An 18,900-nucleotide genomic window follows, 5' to 3' on the forward strand; every position below is an offset into this window, starting at 1 on the left:
TATATTTTATGGTTAACTTTTTTTTTCTTTTCAAGATTGACAGGGGAGGCTCTGCCTCACCTGCCTCCCCTGACCGCACGTCACCTACTTCTCACCAGGCCAGCAGCCCACATGTAAAGAAACTGAACTTTGTATTTCAGTGGCCATGTTTCCTTAACATTTATGCTTGGGGAATGTTCACAGATGTTCACACTGTGTTGAAATGTAGATGAAATAACAAATTTTAATGATTTCTTACACCCTGTGCAAAAGTATTTTAGTTGCTTTAACGCATTTTTGTGCTTACTTTTGCTTAAAAAATGAACCGTTGTTAGCTGAATGAACACTTTCTTTTACATTACTCCACAGATTTTGATCCTGAATAAACACAGAAAGCTGTGAAAAAAAAAAAAAAAAAAAAAAAAAAAACAGCCTACACACAATTGTGCAGGGAAATTCCTGTTGATGTCTGTGTTGTAGTGACATTCAGTGCTTGTGTTAAATACATACCCAAGCTACAAATCCCTCCATAATGTGGATGGCCCATAGATCGTATGGCACCGCTACAGAGCTGTTTCTGTTCACCTTGTGAGGGGAAAAAATTAAACTGGCATCAAGCACTCCAAAGAAACAACTGATTAAACTTTATGAGGATTTCATGTTTAATGCATTCATGTCATACATACAGAAAGGAGAGATGCTCAAAAGATTTGAATCAACATCTTCCACTTCCAGTGTGCCTACAGCCTCAGGGCAGATGATGGTGATGTTGGCTTGGATGATGCACACAGTGCAGCTATGATTAGAGGAAGAGACTGCACAGCATTCTGGGAATGCTTGTCCAGGCTCTCTATAGTACAGATGCTCGTCGTTCAAGCCATGTATGGCATTGATTTTTTGGCATTTCTCCTTATCAAGGCAGGTGAAGCACTTATCTGCAGAAGAAAAAAAAAAGAGTGACAGAAGAGCTCCCAGGTGTACACATGTCAATTCAAATTTTACAGCCAGGGTGCTTAAAAACTCTTGATATGATATAATTTAGATTAAAAAAATAATCACTGCAGTTTTATTAAATGTCTTAACTTACACTTTTGGTCTCCTGCGGGTTCAGCACCTGTGACAGGTCTCTAGTTCTTAAGTACTCTGTTTTATCTCTATTTATCTCAATTCAATGAACATTCCTTTGTTGTCTGCATTGTTACTGTCTGTTTATACTGCTTATTCTGCATTGTTTGCACTTTCTGTTGCTTGTAAATACTGCTTATTTTTGTTATATTACACAGCCTTATGCTGGTTTACTGTCTGCACATTGAGAGCCGATGTACCAGAGTCAAATTCCTTGTGTGTGCAACACACCTGGCCAATAAAGCAGATTCTGATTCTGATATATGAAAAATATAGTAGTTAAAATATAATGTACATTAATGGTGAAAAGAGTAGTCAGAGTATATTGTAAAAAGTTATTTTACCTTGTACTCAAAACAATGTAAAAAAATAATGGTAGTATAGGGATGCACTGTTTAGTAGTTTCATCACATACCTGGAAGGCCCTCACAGATGGTAGCAAAGAGTGTAAATGCCACCAAACACGAAAAGCACACTGAAAATACATACAAACAAAATGAATACAATCAGTTTCCTCATGAATTGTTTTTCAACTCTAACCTGGCATTAATTACTCCATATCACAGCTGAGATATACAGTCACAGGTCACTTTATTTGGTACACCTGTGCAATTTGATGTAACTTGTTACAGCTCTCCTACTATAAACTCTACTTTCAGGGTGCCTGTAAGGGTTATGAGCTATTTCTGTTGTTGTAACATCTTAGAGGTGTTAAATAAATAATGTGCCTAGCATTGAGTTCATACTGGACTCTATTATATTGAGAGGCGTTTCTAATATTCTGCCGGCCATGTGTAAATGTGAAAAAAAATCACAAACATATCTTAATGTAATCTAGTCCAGTAAAAAAAAAAAAATCACACATGAAATCACATATTTCCAATAATGTCAGCAACAACTGAACATTAAAAACATCATAAATCTATGGCAGAACTGTTACAATGAATCGCAATAGATTGATCAGGTACAGCTGATAAAGTGGCCACTGAGTGTGTATTACTTAAATAATGTTTCAGAGATGGATGTATTCCATATCGTTTATAAATTGAGTACAAACGTGGTATGCTCCCTAAATACATTGGCAACCATTTAAAATCAGTATCTGAAATTTAATTACCTTTCCATCTGTTCCCAGCATCTCTTTTCCTGGGGCGGTTCCTGTTTCTCATTTCCCCAGGGCCTTTTATTTCTTCTGCATTTCCCACTTTGTTCATGTCCGTGTTAATTATGCAGCCACCTTCAGCTATTCCCTCTACATCCGGTCGTACCTCGGTAATGGTTGTTGTTCCGGTTAAAGCAGTGGCAACTTCCTCCTCCAGGCCTTTCTTTGATCGCGCTATTGGTGTGGCTTGTTGTGGAAAGTTGTCTTCTTGAGTCACAACTACAGTAGATGGTTTTAATAACCCCCCCTCAGCAGACACAGAGTGTGACTCAGGCTTTGCATAGCCAGTAAAACTTTCTTCAGCAAGGGGCACAGACATCACACCATTTCCTGCCATTCCAGTCTCAGAGATGTATGATTCCTCCTTAGGAATGGGTCTCACAGAAGTATTTTCATTGTAATAATCAATGAGCTTGTGCTTCATGTCAGAGGAGAAGCCAGCATCACTGTATAAGAAAAAAGGAATAATTTCTTTGCAACATACAAAAATACATCCAGTTTTTTACAGTATGAAATTAATCCGAACCAATGATCACACTTTAGCTGCATCAATGGGGACAAACACTACAAGCAGCTAATCACATGACTTTCACATTAATCTTACATATGTGTTTAAAGGCAAAATAAAAGAGAAAAGAGAGAACATACCCGCTCTCCTGGGTGTGTATGCCTTGGCAACCTTCAAGTATAAACATCCATTCAAGTTAGGTTTTTTATTTGCAAACAGGCATTTCTTCTATTTTTAGTTTAGTTTCAATTACAAAGGAAGAATACTAACCAATTATATGTATTGTGTTAACTTTTTGAAATTATCCTTTCATCTGATAAAAACACTTTTTAATGTTGACCACAGAAATCCCTCTGATAGTGACACCAATAAAATATACAGTATAGCATCAGATAATACTGCATAACAGCACAACTACAGGTCCCCCTGTGGGAATATGTTTGCAACAGGGACATGAACTAACTCGTGCTTTTGATTTATTTGTTAGTTGTTTTTTTTTTGTTTTTTTTTTACTGGCACAATTTCAGCTGAAAAAATATGAACAGAATTATTACTTTTTTGTTTCTGAACCATGAATTTGATCATAAGATGTTCGTGTTTAGCAGAGAGCGGACACTGAAGTTATGCCATCAGACAGGCTGCAGGCCATGAATGAGTCAAGGTGCTTGAGGATGAGCACATTAGGAACCGTTGTACTAGCCACCTAAAGTAATGAAACAGAGAAATTAAACAAACTTACTCTTTGGCTGAGCAGAGGGAAAATCATCTATTGGATGAGTCATTGTTATCAAAATGAGCAACAGCACAGAAGACAACGTGTTGTCAGGTCCAGTCTTCAAGGCAAAAAGGGCAATCCAGGAAATAGAGTGCAGCTATATCTCCTCCTTGTGACGTAATTATATTACGAGATCTCCATCTAGTGGAAGGATCATTTCATATTTTCTAAATTGTGATTTTGTTTTGAGGGACTCAAAGCGGATTTTTACAAGTTACTGCATTTGTTTTTGTAACTATTATCCAAAGCTACAGACTGATCTGCCCATGTGTTCACATGTGTAACACACAGGAAGAAAAAGTGAGTGTTCATACCTGTCATTAAAATGTGTCTTGCATGATCATAAGCAGTTTGTCCTAACTACATGTGAATATAATATTCCACTAAGCATTTATTTTTATATTTTATTGTAGTTTTATCTCCAGTGAGTTCTTTATTACACTGAAGAAGAATCATAGCATGACACCGCAGTTCTCTGTTTCTTCCTCTTGCCTCACAGAGAAGGAAACAAGAAACACAAGAGAAACAGCACCAAAAAGAAAAGTTAGCAGATTCACTTCCTGGTGAATCATTATCTATAATGTAGCTAAAACGGTTTCATTAGGATCTGTTTCCAGACCCTGTAAATCAGCCCGGTTCCTGATCTCATTACTGAAACTATTCTACCAGACAGGGGTCTCAACTAGGATTTAAAAAAAAAAAAAGAAGAGGCCAAAAAAAAACCTTTTAAAATTCATTTAAATTAATACTTTTTTTTTTTTTTTTTATTGTGAAATTTTGTTTCCAAGTTACTACAATGCGCTCCCGCCCAAAAAACATGCTCTAAAATTATTTAACAAGCAGCAGTTTGTTCGGTACATTTTAAACTACACCATTTGAACAAAACTCTATGAGCAGCTCCTCACTTTATAATAAACTTAAGATAGAGTGTGCCAGCTAATGACAGCAGTAGCACTCACAGTGGCATTTACAGTATGTGAATAATGCTGCAGGAAGTTTGTTTCACTAGAACTGGGTGTGGAAACATGGAAAAATATTTCCTGTGCGTTCCAAAGACCCCCAGACTGATGTACTGAAGGAAAATCTGAATAAATGCTCAGAAAAACATAATTAATATAGATGCTACAGCATCTTAAAAGTCAATGAATGAAAATGGTAGAGGCGCCAAGACCTTCCTTGTCAGATCTTAATCCAAATGAACACAGTTCATGGTAGATTTTGGATCAGTTATTCTCCATAACCATCACGAAAAGGAGGTATATATTTTAGAAGAAAGCTGTTGATCGGAGACTTGGAGAACCTATGAAAAGGAGCCTTGATCCTATGGAGGCTCATTTTGGCCAAGCAGCTTAATGTAATTTTCATTTAATTTGTCACCCGTCTGTTCAGTAACCACACCAATTTATCTCTGACCATGGATGGATTTCTGAATATGCTTACTTAGCAAAGAGTGAGGGGCCAAAAAGCTCAAGGGGCCCCTAAGCCAGACCCTCTCTTTAAACTTACTGTAAGTAATGTTTGCTGGAAAGTCACAGGGCTTAGTCAAATATAGGGCTATTTATATAATGATCCTTTATATTGAGTATCTGCTGGTCACATTTATTTTCTATTTTATTTTTTATATTACGTTTTCCCTTTTTTGCTGCACAGTGCATTTAGTCCACAGTAAGGCGCATTAGTATTAGCAAAGCAATGTAATTAGGCTTACCCCTGTCACAGCAGAGCCTCTCTGTTTGAAGTAACCTGTACCACAAGTTTGACTGACAAAAATGTTGTGAGTGTCCTGGTGGATATGTCTTTCAATGCCACATGTGTCAACCTAATGGTGGCACTAAAGAAAAGGTCCGTCAGTATGATTCATCCTCTGGGCACCATGAATGGGTGCATAAAATGTTGGAGTAATTCAGCAATTATTTGCCAATATGTCATATCTTATGTTAATATTTACACCGTGTTTCTTGCTCTTGACATCCAGCCAGGCTTGCAAGAGGCAGGCGTGCCTACATCTCCATGAGCCAGATGCAGGAAGGTGTGGAACAAGTATAAAGGCAAACAACTATGTTAAGTCATGCTCAGACCTGACACAGCTGCTTTCCTTCTACAGCACAAGGTAGGAACATTTCTATTGAAGAATGTAGGCCAACATGTAATTATCCATTTTAATCCCCAAATTTGTAAGGTAGTAGTGCATCGTTAAATTTACTGTTAAACTTTTTATTCTGTTTCCTTCCTGTATTGATCAAATAGATTATAGTAGGCAGTTTTAATCATAGCCTTTATTGAACAGAATGAATTTGCTGATGAGCGTTTCTTATTTTCACTGGTTATTACAGTTTTTTCTAACACTCAGTCTTTCCTTTGAGGATATGTACTGTCTCAGGTGCTATAACTATTCCTTAATGCTGTTAGCTGCAGTAAGTTTAACGTGACAGTGGTTTTTATGTGCATACATCACAAGCTGTACCAGATCACAGACAAACATTTTTTCCTCTTCTGGGCTTACCAGTTGGTCTGCTTTATATAACACACATGTCTGTGTGAAATGAACTGCAAAATATTGACTGTGGGTCAGTCTTTTAAATTCATATAACAGTATGACTATTCAGATCAGGACACTGGAGCTGTTATTTACACAACAGGTTCCATTATGGCTGATTTATAATGAGAGGAGCAGCTTGTTGTATTATTAATTTGTTAGTTGTTTTGTTAAGGATTCAGGCTGTCCTGGTTCCAGACTTGTGAATCACTGCCCATAGTATATCTTCAACTTGCTGAATGATTTATATAACAAACCTAATTTACTGACATAGACCAGGGAGCTCAGTGGGGTGATCGGGCTGTGGCACCCATTATTCACAGGTGACACTCCCTTCTGGAGAATGCTGATTCCAATCATTTGAACATATGTATGCTTTCACTCTGACTGTTGGCAGATTTACTGTAACTGTAATAAAAAAGAAGATTTGAAGATCCTACTTTTAAAAGTCTACTTAAGTACATAAGAATTAGCAACAAAATGTACTCAAAGTATTAGAAAAAAGTTCTTATTTGGCAACAGACTGGCCTGTATTATACTATAGTATTAGATTATTTTCAGTGATGCATTTCCTTGTATGAAGCTTTTAAATGCAGTAACACATCAAAAAAAAATGGCTACTCATATTTTATATTTAATCCTTGATCACCAAAGAAACTAGCTGTCAAAAGATGAAGTATAAAGTAGCATAATCAACTAAAATACAAGTATTTTAAAAGTATTAAAAGTATACTTGAGTAAAGTACTTGCGTGAATGTTCATAGTTACTTCCCACCACTGCCATAAGTTTTATTCAGTTTGGTTGCTCTTTAAATAAATCCTGCTAACTGTGATCATCATAGTAGCTTAGTAGTCACAGACACTTTATATTGAGCAAAGTGGCAGAGGAAAGTCCCAAAATTCACAACATCTATGCTGAAAACAGGAACCCTGCACAGTAATAGTGCTTACAAAAAGAACCTCGTAAACATTGGTAGAAAGTACAGAATATCAATCAAAAGCACCACAAAGCACAGCATCCTCATTTTTGACAGTCTCAAACAATAATCATTAAGGTCTTCACCAAAAAGGCATTTCCCACTGTTGCATTTAAACTTTTTGTGGTTCTGGGCTCCAGCATGGTTATATAAATGACCTTACCCTCACTCTTAGATGGCGTACTCCACCAAAACTATAGCAGAGGGTTGTTTTGGGAAGGTTTACAAAGAGAAATACAATGACACCTGGGCTGCTGTAAAGAAGGTCCCTCAACAATTCATCGCTAGGAAGGACCTGGAGAGAGAGTGTGAAGTGTACAAGTAAGTACAAGTAGTAAAGGAGAAGCTGATTCTTAAGTTGCTATATGGTATGGTGAAGTTTTATTATTTTTCCCTTAATTTCCTTTGTTATTTAAACCAACAACATGGAACATTTCAGAGAAACTATCCCATCGCATCACAAAAAGACACAAATAAAGGGTAAGAGTACTATACTGTATTTGCAGTTTAAAAAAAAACTAATAAGAAATGAAATAAGCATAGTGGGTACAGCAAGTTTAGTCTAGATTACTGCACTGGATAATCTTGTGTAAAGAATACTTGATAGTAATTTATCTTACCACATTGATAAAGTAGGTGGAAATACATCAGGCCAAACATGTGGGATTGAAGAGTGAACCATATTTACACATGGCTGCAGATCCAATTCTATTTTAATGCAAAGAAATTTCCTCTTTCAATTGCAGCCTGACAATTTCAAGAGTTTAGTATATACTGTATATGGGGTATCAATAAAATACTGTAGTACTGTACCTGTGACTGTGTAAGAGAATGACAACTCTCATTGCAATACCTTGTAAATATACCTTTGTCTAAATTTATCTTAAACTTTCATTTAAAATGTGTATATACACATATATTGTATTTCTATAAGTATTTTTTTTTCGTAACGTATATCCCTGTTCCTTGATTGCGCATTCTGTTTCTGTTCTCTCAGTCTTATCTTGTTTACTCGTCTACTCATTGTCTTACAGGAGAGCACTGTACATACACACCAAGAGCCATTATACTGTAGTCAAATTCCTGGCCAGTAAAACTGGTTCTGATTCCTGGGTGGGCTAGAGATTAAAAATTGCTAAGTTTAATTTATTGATAGTTATCTGGTCATTCACTTTACGTATTCAATTGTATGTTCCCAGTAAGTATTTAGAGTATTTGGTTTCTTGTATGTACAAAATATTAATGCTGCCATTATCTAAAGTGTTTCCAAATTTCTCCATTTCTGTTCAGACAGAAGACATAGCATATTCTTACTAATAAACATGACTACATGAAACGAACATTAGCACTTCTGTCACATTGTACTAGCAGTATTTTGTTGATTTCAGAGAAAGCTTGGACTTGTGTGTGGTATTAGCCTTTACAGATGAATTTATTTTAAATTATGTAACAACATAGAATTTAACAAATCGTAGTTGAGGGGGTTTTACTGGTTAAATCTATCCAGGGACTCTAAACTTCACAGGACATTCATGCAGAATCTCAACTAAAGATAGCACATCTGGATCGTTTTCAAATCTTTCAGCTAAATAAAAGTCATTTTCATTTTACTATACTGATTTGTCATTTCCTCATTCTCTCCACGTGTTACTGCTGACGTGCAGTAAAGCAAATCACCCCAACATAGTGAAGCTTCTGGGCAACATAAGTCTCCAAGATGGGAAATGGATCATTCCTCTAGAGTTTATCTTTGGAGAGGACTTAGAGACTACCATCTTCAAGACATCAAGGTCTAAAATACAGGTAAAATTGTCATCACAGTAGACAAATGGCAAATGATTTAAGGTGAAATTAACGACAGCAGTTAAGGACAATAGTAATAGAATACAAAAAAACAGTAAAATCATCTGTTTTTTTAATGAAAACAATATGAAGTGAGGAGCATACTACATTATTTAAAGTATAATCAATCATTTTTAAAAGTCTGCGTGTTTTGCACAGAATAAGGGAGTTAACCTTGAACATTTTGGGCACGCCATGTTCTTAGTGCGATTGGTTAAGGCTATAAATCTCCCTACTGATCACACCTCAGATTGTAAAACATTATGCTTGAATTTTATGACTGAAATCTAGATCAATCTGAATATAGTCCCTGTAGTTTGAGGCTAATGCCAGATATCTAAACAAGCCATTCTTTTTCTAAAATAAGATCATCCTTAATTATCCCTAAGGGGCAAAATACATACCACTGGGTGTATGTACAGCCAGTGGTACATACATAGTCACCACGGCATGATCCAAAAACACTAATAAACAGTTAAAAGAGACTGAAAAGAGCGCACAGTACTCATCTGGCCATATTTAAGAAACCAGTGGCAGCTGGGACAAGAGAATTTCTAAACCTGATTGTCCTGCATCTTGGCTGTCTGTACCTAGGACCAGATGGAAGCAACTTAAACTCTCTAAACAAAGGATGACTGGGATCAGCTAAGATGGAGTTGGCCTTCTATGACTACAGTCTGCAAAAGACTCTAATGAATGATGTCCTGAGTGTTTTTATATGTGCATTTCATGTGACACCTTGTTTACTTCAGGCACACATTTTACTGATACGCAGGCTTGAAGGAAAAGGGTGTGCAACTCGTTACTAGGAAACTGGCTTTATACAGATGATACTCATTCCAGCTAAACCAGATCTCAAACCTCCCTTTCTAGTTGACTCCACCTATTAAAGCTACAATCATCATTGGCATGTGTGAAGGGCTGCTTCATCTCCATTCCAAGGATATTGTGCATCAAGACCTCAAGCCTGAAAACATCATGGTGAGTTTAGATGTGCCAGTGAACTGGTCCAAATTTTGCCAGTCTTGAGATTTTCATAACACCTGCAATTCATCCACATACAGAGATAAAGTGAAGAAAACTGCTATACAGGTGATCTAAAGGCAGATTCAAACTAATTAATCATTCTCTTTCTGGTAATGAGACCACAATGATTCTTAAAGAAAACCAAGGTTCTCTGTCTTAAGTTTATACAAATGCCGCTGCAAAAACTGTTAAATAAAAATAATCAGCATACAAACTGGGCTTTGGGGCTAACAGAGTCCACAGGGAGTTTTGAAATTTTTTGTTTGAAATTACTGTTGTTGAGATACAAAACTTATGATTACAATAAAAAAACACATATGAGTTACAGTTGCTATTGCTGAATAATAAAATACAATTTCAATTTTATTATAGATTAAATCACCATTCTGCATGAAAGAGAATGATGTTAGCTACTTACAGTGCCTTACGAAGATCTGTTTGGGTACCTGATTACTGCATCTAAACTCAAAAAAACAGTGGAGATACATGAAAGATTTTTTGTTCTGGCTGAGAAAGCCTAATGCACTGCTGTTAAGAGTTGCATATATTTTCTTGTGACAATTTTTGACCCTAACAGGAAAAGATGACCATAATGATTGGTCTGTCAGTCCACCCATTTGGTTCAGACTAAAATATCTCAACAAGAAAAAAAATTGGTACAGATATCAACTGTTCACATTATATATCCTAAGGACTTAGATGATTGTAATTTTGTAAAATAGATAAATAAGACTAAGCCATATTTTCCCTCCAGGTGGAACACAATACCAACAGAGCAGTAATCATTGACCTGGGACTGGCCAAGTTCTTCCGCCGTGGCCTCAACTCTGCCATTGACATGGGGAATGAGGCCTACTCAGCTCCCGAGGTGCTGCAGAAACATCATCAGCGGGACCAACGCTCAGATGTATGGGCCATGGGTAAAATCATTGCTGAACTCTGTGCCCGTGTTCGGCTGTTCACCCCCACTGTCTGTCCCACCAAGATCAAGGAGACCTTGCATGATCAGCCATTCTGCTACGCTGTATGTAGGATGGTGGAGCCCAACCCCTCTATTAGGGTTACCATGGCAGGAGTCATAATGGACTTACGAAGGGCCGGAGGTCCAGGCATCGTCAATACAGCCTTTCAAAAAGATCACCTTAAGCCACTTGGACCTCACCAAAACCAGTCTCCGTCACCACTGAACAAGGGTCCACCACAAGTGAAAAGGGATCCACCGCAATTAAAAATGGATCCATCGCCAGTGAAGAGGGATCCCCCACAAATGAACAGGGCTCCTGTAAAATTCAACAGGGAACTGTCACCACTGCACAGGGATCCGTCGCCAATGAACAGGGCTTGTTTACCAAAAAGCAGGGATGCATCACCATTAAGGGCTTCTTCACCACTGAAGCATCACCATTAAGGGCTTTACCAAAAAGCAGGGATGCATCACCATTAAGGGCTCCTTCACCACTGAATTGGGAGCGCTCACCCAGACCAGACTTCAAAGCACTGCATCAACCAGTCGGACAACGCTATGCTACTTCCCCTGTCCTTCACAGGAAAGAGGACAAGAACATAAATCAGGCTGTGGCCCAGGCAGGTGGAGCCAATATCTCGAAGGAACTCTCAAAGATGAGGTTGTACCAAGAGGTTGCCATGGAGCTGCCCCGCAACCTTCCTGTAACAGGGAGGGTGGTGATAGAGCGTTTTGAGGAGAAAAATGGTGCAGTGGGATCGTGGGAGCAGAAGGAGGTGGTGACACGTGATGGGAAGATAGTCAAGTTTGATAACTTCAAGTTTAATAGCAATTAAGGATTTGTTATTTGGCAGATACTTTAGTGACTGCATGTGTGGATCGAGAGGTTTGTTAAGGGTCACCATACTTTTGGTATCAAGTTCACAGATGACACAACGGTCATCTGTCTCATCCAAGATGGTGACAAATCAGCCTACAGACAGGAGGTTGAGCAGCTGGTGCTGTGGTGCGGCTACAACAACCTGGAACGCAACACACTCAAAACAGCAGACTCCAGGAGAAGACCCCCCCCACCCCCCACCATACTCAGCAGCACTGTAACAATAGTGGAGACATTCAAGCTCTTGGGCTAAACTATCTCCTAGGACCTGAGGTGGACATCCAACATCAGCTCTATCATCAAGAAGGCACAGCAGAGGATATACTTCCTGCACCAGCTCAGGAAGTTGAACCTGCCCCAGGAGCTGCTGATACAGTTCTACAGAGGAATCATCGAGTCTGTTCTCAGTCATCACTGTCTGGCTTGGATCAGCAAACAAACAGGGCAAGAACAGACTCCAGTCAACAGTCAGGATTGCAGAAAAAATCATCGATGCCAGTCTGCCCTCCATGAAGGACCTGTACACCTCACAAGTCAAAAGGAGGGCAGAGAAGATTTCTGCAGACCCCTCACATGATGGACATGAACTGTGTGAACTCCTCCCCTCTGGACGGCGCTACAGGTCACTGTGCACCAAAACAAGCAGACACAAGTACAGTGTCTTCCCCCAGGCTGTCACTCTGATGAACAGTTAACCTATGACTGTATGACAGAACGACAACCCTCATTGCAAAACCTTGAAAATATAACTCCCAGGTTCTGGGAGCTGTTTAGGAGGGGAACACACCACACATTGGGCCAGGTCTCTCCTGTCAAGGCCAGGGGCCAACCCAGGGCTGTGTCAGTCCCAACAATCAACTATTAACATAAACTGTGACAAACAGTAAAACAAAGGGAAGGTTTAATTTAACCATGACACAAGGATGCTGCTGTCCTTCTGCCCTGGATGACCTCACCCTGCTGAGCTGCTCCAGAGCTACCCAAGTGTTGGCCTCACCTCGTACTGGTGGTTTGGGGTGGGAGCATCACAGTACACTCCTGTTCCTTTATTGATTTAACCCCCCCCCCCCCTTTTTTTTTCCTTCTTTCTTTTACATTTAACTCCCCCCCAATTTCTTAATTTGGTTTAATTTTATGTTTTTTTTTTTAATACAGTAAGTACTGAATATCAGTCTACATAGAGTTGGATACATCCACACTACAAACGTTCTCACACACACAACTTAATTTAATAATCCCTTTGTCTCTTTTGTTCATGTCTGTTGTCCCATCTTCTGTGTTGTGTCCTCTTTTCCTGTAAATGTGTTAACAGATATTTTGTACTTTATTTTGTTAATGCACATTCCTTTTTCCTGCTTGCACATTCTTTTTCTTTTCTTCGCCTCTCAGTCTTATCTTGTTTACTCGTTACCTTGTGGAAGAACATTGTACATGTACACTGAGATCAACTGTACCAGGTCAAATTCCTTGTGTGTCCAACACATCTGGCCAATAAAGCCGTTTCTTATTCTTGGGGAAGCATCTAAAAATGCATTTCCAGCAAGCAAAGCCTAAAGTAAGGCTACAGTTGTCACAGTTGTTTCTGGATTTAAAATCTGTTACAAAGTCAGAAACTCAGTTTGGCAGTTGAAATTGGAATAAAAGGACATCTTGAAATGGTTCTGGTTGTGCCATAACATGATATGCAGCCATGTTAGGAACTTGAATGAGCTGCTCATTTACTTGCCAAGACAGAAATGTCTCCAGGCATAAACAACTTTGTGAATGTTTCATACATTTTATTTGTGTTAATAAATACATGTTTGAAATGTCTGCTGCAATTTCAGAGATAGCTTTGTTCTTTATACATTGCATTTTTAATTGAGTTATTTTGCTGTTTTAATACTTAAAATTTGAGCAGGTAATGAAAAGAAGCAAAACACTAGAGTTGGTGCTTAAATGGTTACGTTTTCATTATCTGAATGCAGACAACATGGGCCAGTAGCATACACCAACAATCTATAATTTAATGGTAGTTTTAATTTGCATCAATATTCGTAAATTTTATGGCCAAACCTATGAGTTACATGCCTCTTTATGTGTCAAGTATTTGAAAATACTGGAGGATTTTGAGTCATTCGTTTGATGATCTAATCTGGAACAAATGTCACCACCATGTGGCTATTTCTAAAGTGTTACAGTAACTCTTGAACTGTGAGGTGTGCAAGCAAAATACTTTTGTCTTGTATTGTTTCAGACTGGTAAACAAATTTCACTGTTTTTTTTTGGTAGCGTAATAAATTTCATCCAATCAGAACAGTGTGAAACACGTGCACAAACCAACTATCAGAATCCCTGCAAAATGTTTCTCAAGACTTAAGAATCTTTATTTCCATTATGCATAGCACAACAAAATGTTTCCTGCAGCTCTTGGCTTAAAAGACACATTATTTACATTAACAGCACAAAAATTGTGTAAGTCAATATAAAATATAAACAAATAAAAATAAGAATGTATAGGTCCTAATCAGGTCAGCAGCATGTTAACAGCAAAAGAATATAACATAATAAAGTGCAGCTCAGTGTAAATCTCAGTCTTTAGAAAGATGTGTGAGCGTGTGTGTGTGTGTGTCTGCAGAGGTCCAGTGTTCTGTCTGCCTCCAGCCACTGTCCATCTATTGCAACCAATGTTGAGTATTGCAGAACTTCAGTAGTCAAACGTTTGAATTGATTGGGAAAGTGTGCCCAATGGGGAAGTGCGTCCAAACTTTTAGCTGGTACTGTATGCACATTAGTTATTTTATACAGCACATTTCAATCAGTAATACTGCAAATCAGGCTGTAGCAACAAGCTATTTTAATTATTCTGCATGAGTTTCTTGATTAAACAATTAATTGCTCAGTTTATAAAACATGAGAAAACAAACTGCCCATTGTAATTTTGTAAACCCAAGGTAATGTCAAGTGTCTCCTTTTATCCGACCTACAGTTCAAAACCTAAATATATGCAATCTGTTGCAATGTAAGAAAATGCAACAAATCCTTATCTGACCCCACCACCAATTCGTAATGCACCAAATGGCTTAAAACATCAACACTGCTCACTGCACTAACTCTGTTCTGTGTGCTCAGGTTTGCATAGTCTAAGATTTACTGTCTGTCTTTGGTCAAGGTCAAGGTCAAAGTGTTTATTGTCATATGCACAGGTAGGAAACGTGTTTCCCTGTACAATGAAATTCTTAATTTGTGGCATTGATATGTCTTAAACACATTTTACATGTTGTTTCCTCCTCCAAACATTGGTGTTTTAAGTTTAAAAGCATCAGCTCTAAAGTGTCAGAAGTGGCTTGAGGCCCCACTGGTCACATAAAGAAAAGCTGAATTTGCTCAGTCATCAGGTACAGCTCGTGCATTTTTTTCAGCTGTCTGTAGATCTGGAGCTGTTCATCTTTCAGTCAATCTGCCTCTCAGATTGAGAGGATGTGGGATGTGTGGTTTCCTTTGCACAGTTGAGGAGTTGAAGTGTTGTCTTTTCCTCCCCACAGTCGCCAAGTGCTGCTCAAGGGGGATTTGCTGTACTTTTTCTCTATAATATTAATAATAGTAAGGTCTAGACTTTACTTTGTAAAGTATCCTGAGTTGACTTTTGTTGTGATTTGGCACTATACAAATCAAACTGAATGGAATTTAACTGAATTGCTTAGGCTGCCTACGGACATATTCCATATAATATTTATCTATGGACATTTATCTGTATGGTTAAAAGAAAAAACTTTCCTCATTCAGCCTAGGGTGTGGCTTATGCTATAAGGACATGCACCAACCCATGCAAGTTATAGTTTCTTGTTTTTTGTTCTTCACAAAAATATCAATATCCAAATAATGGTCACAGAACAAAATATCAAAATAAAAAGTCAAAATTAGCAGACCATTCTTCATCCAACTGTGTGTTTAGTAGGGAAAAATTAACTGCTTAATACCACATAATATAGATTTCTCAATAATAGAATGTCCTAGTTTCATGGCAACCCAGTCACACTCCCCCAGTGTAGCCCAACACATGCGTGTTTATCATCACTATTTTGAAAGAAAGCTACTGCATTTCTATACTGTCTAAACCAAATGACTGATCATGTAAATATGCATTCTAGCCTATTGGTAATAATATTTTAGTTTTCTATGTTTTAGAGAAGTCAAAACAAGACAAACACATACAGGCCAAACTAATAGTGATATACTCAGATTCTGTTTACAAAAACTGATAATCTGTTATAAAATGATTTCATTTCTACACAAAGAGGTTACTTGAAAGTCCGTATACAGTGCCTTGCGAAAGTATTCGGCCCCCTTGAACTTTGCAACCTTTTGCCACATTTCAGGCTTCAAACATAAAGATATAAAACTGTAATTTTTTGTGAAGAATCAACAACAAGTGGGACACAATCATGAAGTGGAACGAAATTTATTGGATATTTCAAACTTTTTTAACAAATAAAAAACTGAAAAATTGGGCGTGCAAAATTATTCAGCCCCCTTAAGTTAATACTTGGTAGCGCCACCTTTTGCTGCGATTACAGCTGTAAGTCACTTGGGGTATGTCTCTATCAGTTTTGCACATCGAGAGACTGAAATTTTTGCCCATGCCTCCTTGCAAAACAGCTCGAGCTCAGTGAGGTTGGATGGAGAGCATTTGTGAACAGCAGTTTTCAGTTCTTTCCACAGATTCTCGATTGGATTCAGGTCTGGACTTTGACTTGGCCATTCTAACACCTGGATATGTTTATTTGTGAACCATTCCATTGTAGATTTTGCTTTATGTTTTGGATCATTGTCTTGTTGGAAGACAAATCTCCATCCCAGTCTCAGGTCTTTTGCAGACTCCATCAGGTTTCCTTCCAAAATGGTCCTGTATTTGGCTCCATCCATCTTCCCATCAATTTTAACCATCTTCCCTGTCCCTGCTGAAGAAAAGCAGGCCCAAACCATGATGCTGCCACCACCATGTTTGACAATGGGGATGGTGTGTTCAGGGTGATGAGCTGTGTTGCTTTTACGCCAAACATAACGTTTTGCATTGTTGCCAAAAAGTTCGATTTTGGTTTCATCTGACCAGAGCACCTTCTTCCACATGTTTGGTGCGTCTCCCAGGTGGCTTGTGGCAAACTTTAAACAACACTTTTTATGGATATCTTTAAGAAATGGCTTTCTTCTTGCCACTCTTCCATAAAGGCCAGATTTGTGCAGTATACGACTGATTGTTGTCCTATGGACAGAGTCTCCCACCTCAGCTGTAGATCTCTGCAGTTCATCCAGAGTGATCATGGGCCTCTTGGCTGCATCTCTGATCAGTCTTCTCCTTGTATGAGCTGAAAGTTTAGAGGGACGGCCAGGTCTTGGTAGATTTGCAGTGGTCTGATACTCCTTCCATTTCAATATTATCACTTGCACAGTGCTCCTTGGGATGTTTAAAGCTTGGGAAATCTTTTTGTATCCAAATCCGGCTTTAAACTTCTCCACAACAGTATCTCGGACCTGCCTGGTGTGTTCCTTGTTCTTCATGATGCTCTCTGCGCTTTAAACGGACCTCTGAGACTATCACAGTGCAGGTGCATTTATACGGAGACTTGATTACACACAGGTGGATTCTATTTATCATCATTAGTCATTTAGGTCAACATTGGATCATTCAGAGATCCTCACTGAACTTCTGGAGAGAGTTTGCTGCACTGAAAGTAAAGGGGCTGAATAATTTTGCATTTAGTTCTTATGGCAAGCCAGGGACTTATTCTGTTTTCCTATTAGGTAATACATGGCAAGTTCACCTGTAGTTCTCCACAGTAAGGCCATCTAAAGTGCCTTACATAAAAAATTAAATGCATTAAGAAACATAAGACAATATAACAAGAGAATATTATGGAGCCTCTAAAGACCAAAAAGGGGTAGTTTATTTTAATCTTGTGTGCATAAGCTATTTTGTGTGCACAAGTTATTTGTCTTGGGAACAAGTTCGTGTAGGAACAAATTATCCTGTGCACACAAGACAACTTGGGCGCACAGGATAATGTTCCCATGAGATAACTTGTTTGTACAAGCTAAAAATTAAAAGAAAAACCCCTTTTGGGACTTTTGCACAATATAGAAGAGTAAACAGGATTTATTAGGAACAATTTAATGCAATCCAGTAGAGCTGTTATGCTATGATACATACGTTATATGCATATGTATGTACAATATGTTATGTATATATCTAGAATGTTCAGTTTTCCAAAACTGAAAGAGGTACTAATGTTCTGGAATTTAGGTCATAGCATTGGTGTTGTGCTGAACCCATTATACTGGGGAGTTTTTTTTAATAATCTGTCCCCTTCATACATGTAAATGGGAGTCTAGTAGTGCAGTACACTGCCATAACTGTGACCCCAGTAATACTGAACATGTAAAATAGAATACATCTCATTTCCAACAATGTAAACTGCAATTTGGATTATTGTATTGCAATAAATTGTTCCCCCTGTGCCTGGGTTTTCTCCGGGTGCCCCGGCTTCCTCCCACAGTCCAAAGACATGCAGGTTAGGTTGATTGGCAACTCTAAATTAGACTAAATCTGGCGTAAAGCATGACAAGTTTAGCATACGCATCATCAGCTGGGTGGCAACTGATGATGTGCTGTGGCGACCTCTAATGGGAGCAGCCGAAAGTACAATAAGTATTGCAACAAATTGTACCTAATAAAATTGCCACCGAGTGTACCTTTGACACTCACGTTGTTAAATTCGTTCCATTTTTGCTACAAGAGTGGTTTCCTGTCTATGCTAAAATCTCTGGGCATGTGTTGGTCAAATTACTCACCTACTGGGGTCCTTCTGGGGTGTGGAGGGTGGGTCACCACTGTTACTTGCACACCTGAGAATATGAATTTTTCTTTGTTAAACAAACACTGGAGTGGGTGCGGAAGTGTATCAATAAATGTTTGTAAAAGTGACCATTTCTTTTGAATAATCAGTTTATTAATGAGTTTAAGGCCACTCTGGACTGTGCAGAATTCATAGAGAGCAGAAAAAAACTAAGTTACATTGCCGCTGCTTTCAGTACTACCCTGTGATGATTATATTGTTGCTCAACTTATTAACATCAAACCAAGAGTCTA

General features: G+C 38.3%; 1 protein-coding gene across 1 annotated transcript in view; it reads right to left on the reverse strand.

The window, feature by feature from the left end:
* Nucleotides 1-3,606, reverse strand: part of LOC109952198 (uncharacterized) — a 5,363-nt gene extending 1,757 nt beyond the window's left edge. Inside the window, exons 1-6 of the mRNA XM_020587149.1 lie at nucleotides 3,514-3,606; nucleotides 2,915-2,945; nucleotides 2,222-2,712; nucleotides 1,520-1,579; nucleotides 666-914; nucleotides 490-564 (exon numbers count right to left, since the gene is read on the reverse strand). Of these exons, the coding sequence (XP_020442805.1) occupies nucleotides 490-564; nucleotides 666-914; nucleotides 1,520-1,579; nucleotides 2,222-2,712; nucleotides 2,915-2,945; nucleotides 3,514-3,556 (949 nt within the window). The 5' untranslated portion in view covers nucleotides 3,557-3,606. The remainder of the gene's footprint in view (nucleotides 1-489; nucleotides 565-665; nucleotides 915-1,519; nucleotides 1,580-2,221; nucleotides 2,713-2,914; nucleotides 2,946-3,513) is intronic.
* Nucleotides 3,607-18,900: the final 15,294 nt, after the last annotated feature.

Source organism: Monopterus albus, unplaced genomic scaffold (assembly GCF_001952655.1).
Source record: "Monopterus albus unplaced genomic scaffold, M_albus_1.0 scaffold440.1, whole genome shotgun sequence".
NCBI classification, from domain to species: domain Eukaryota; kingdom Metazoa; phylum Chordata; class Actinopteri; order Synbranchiformes; family Synbranchidae; genus Monopterus; species Monopterus albus.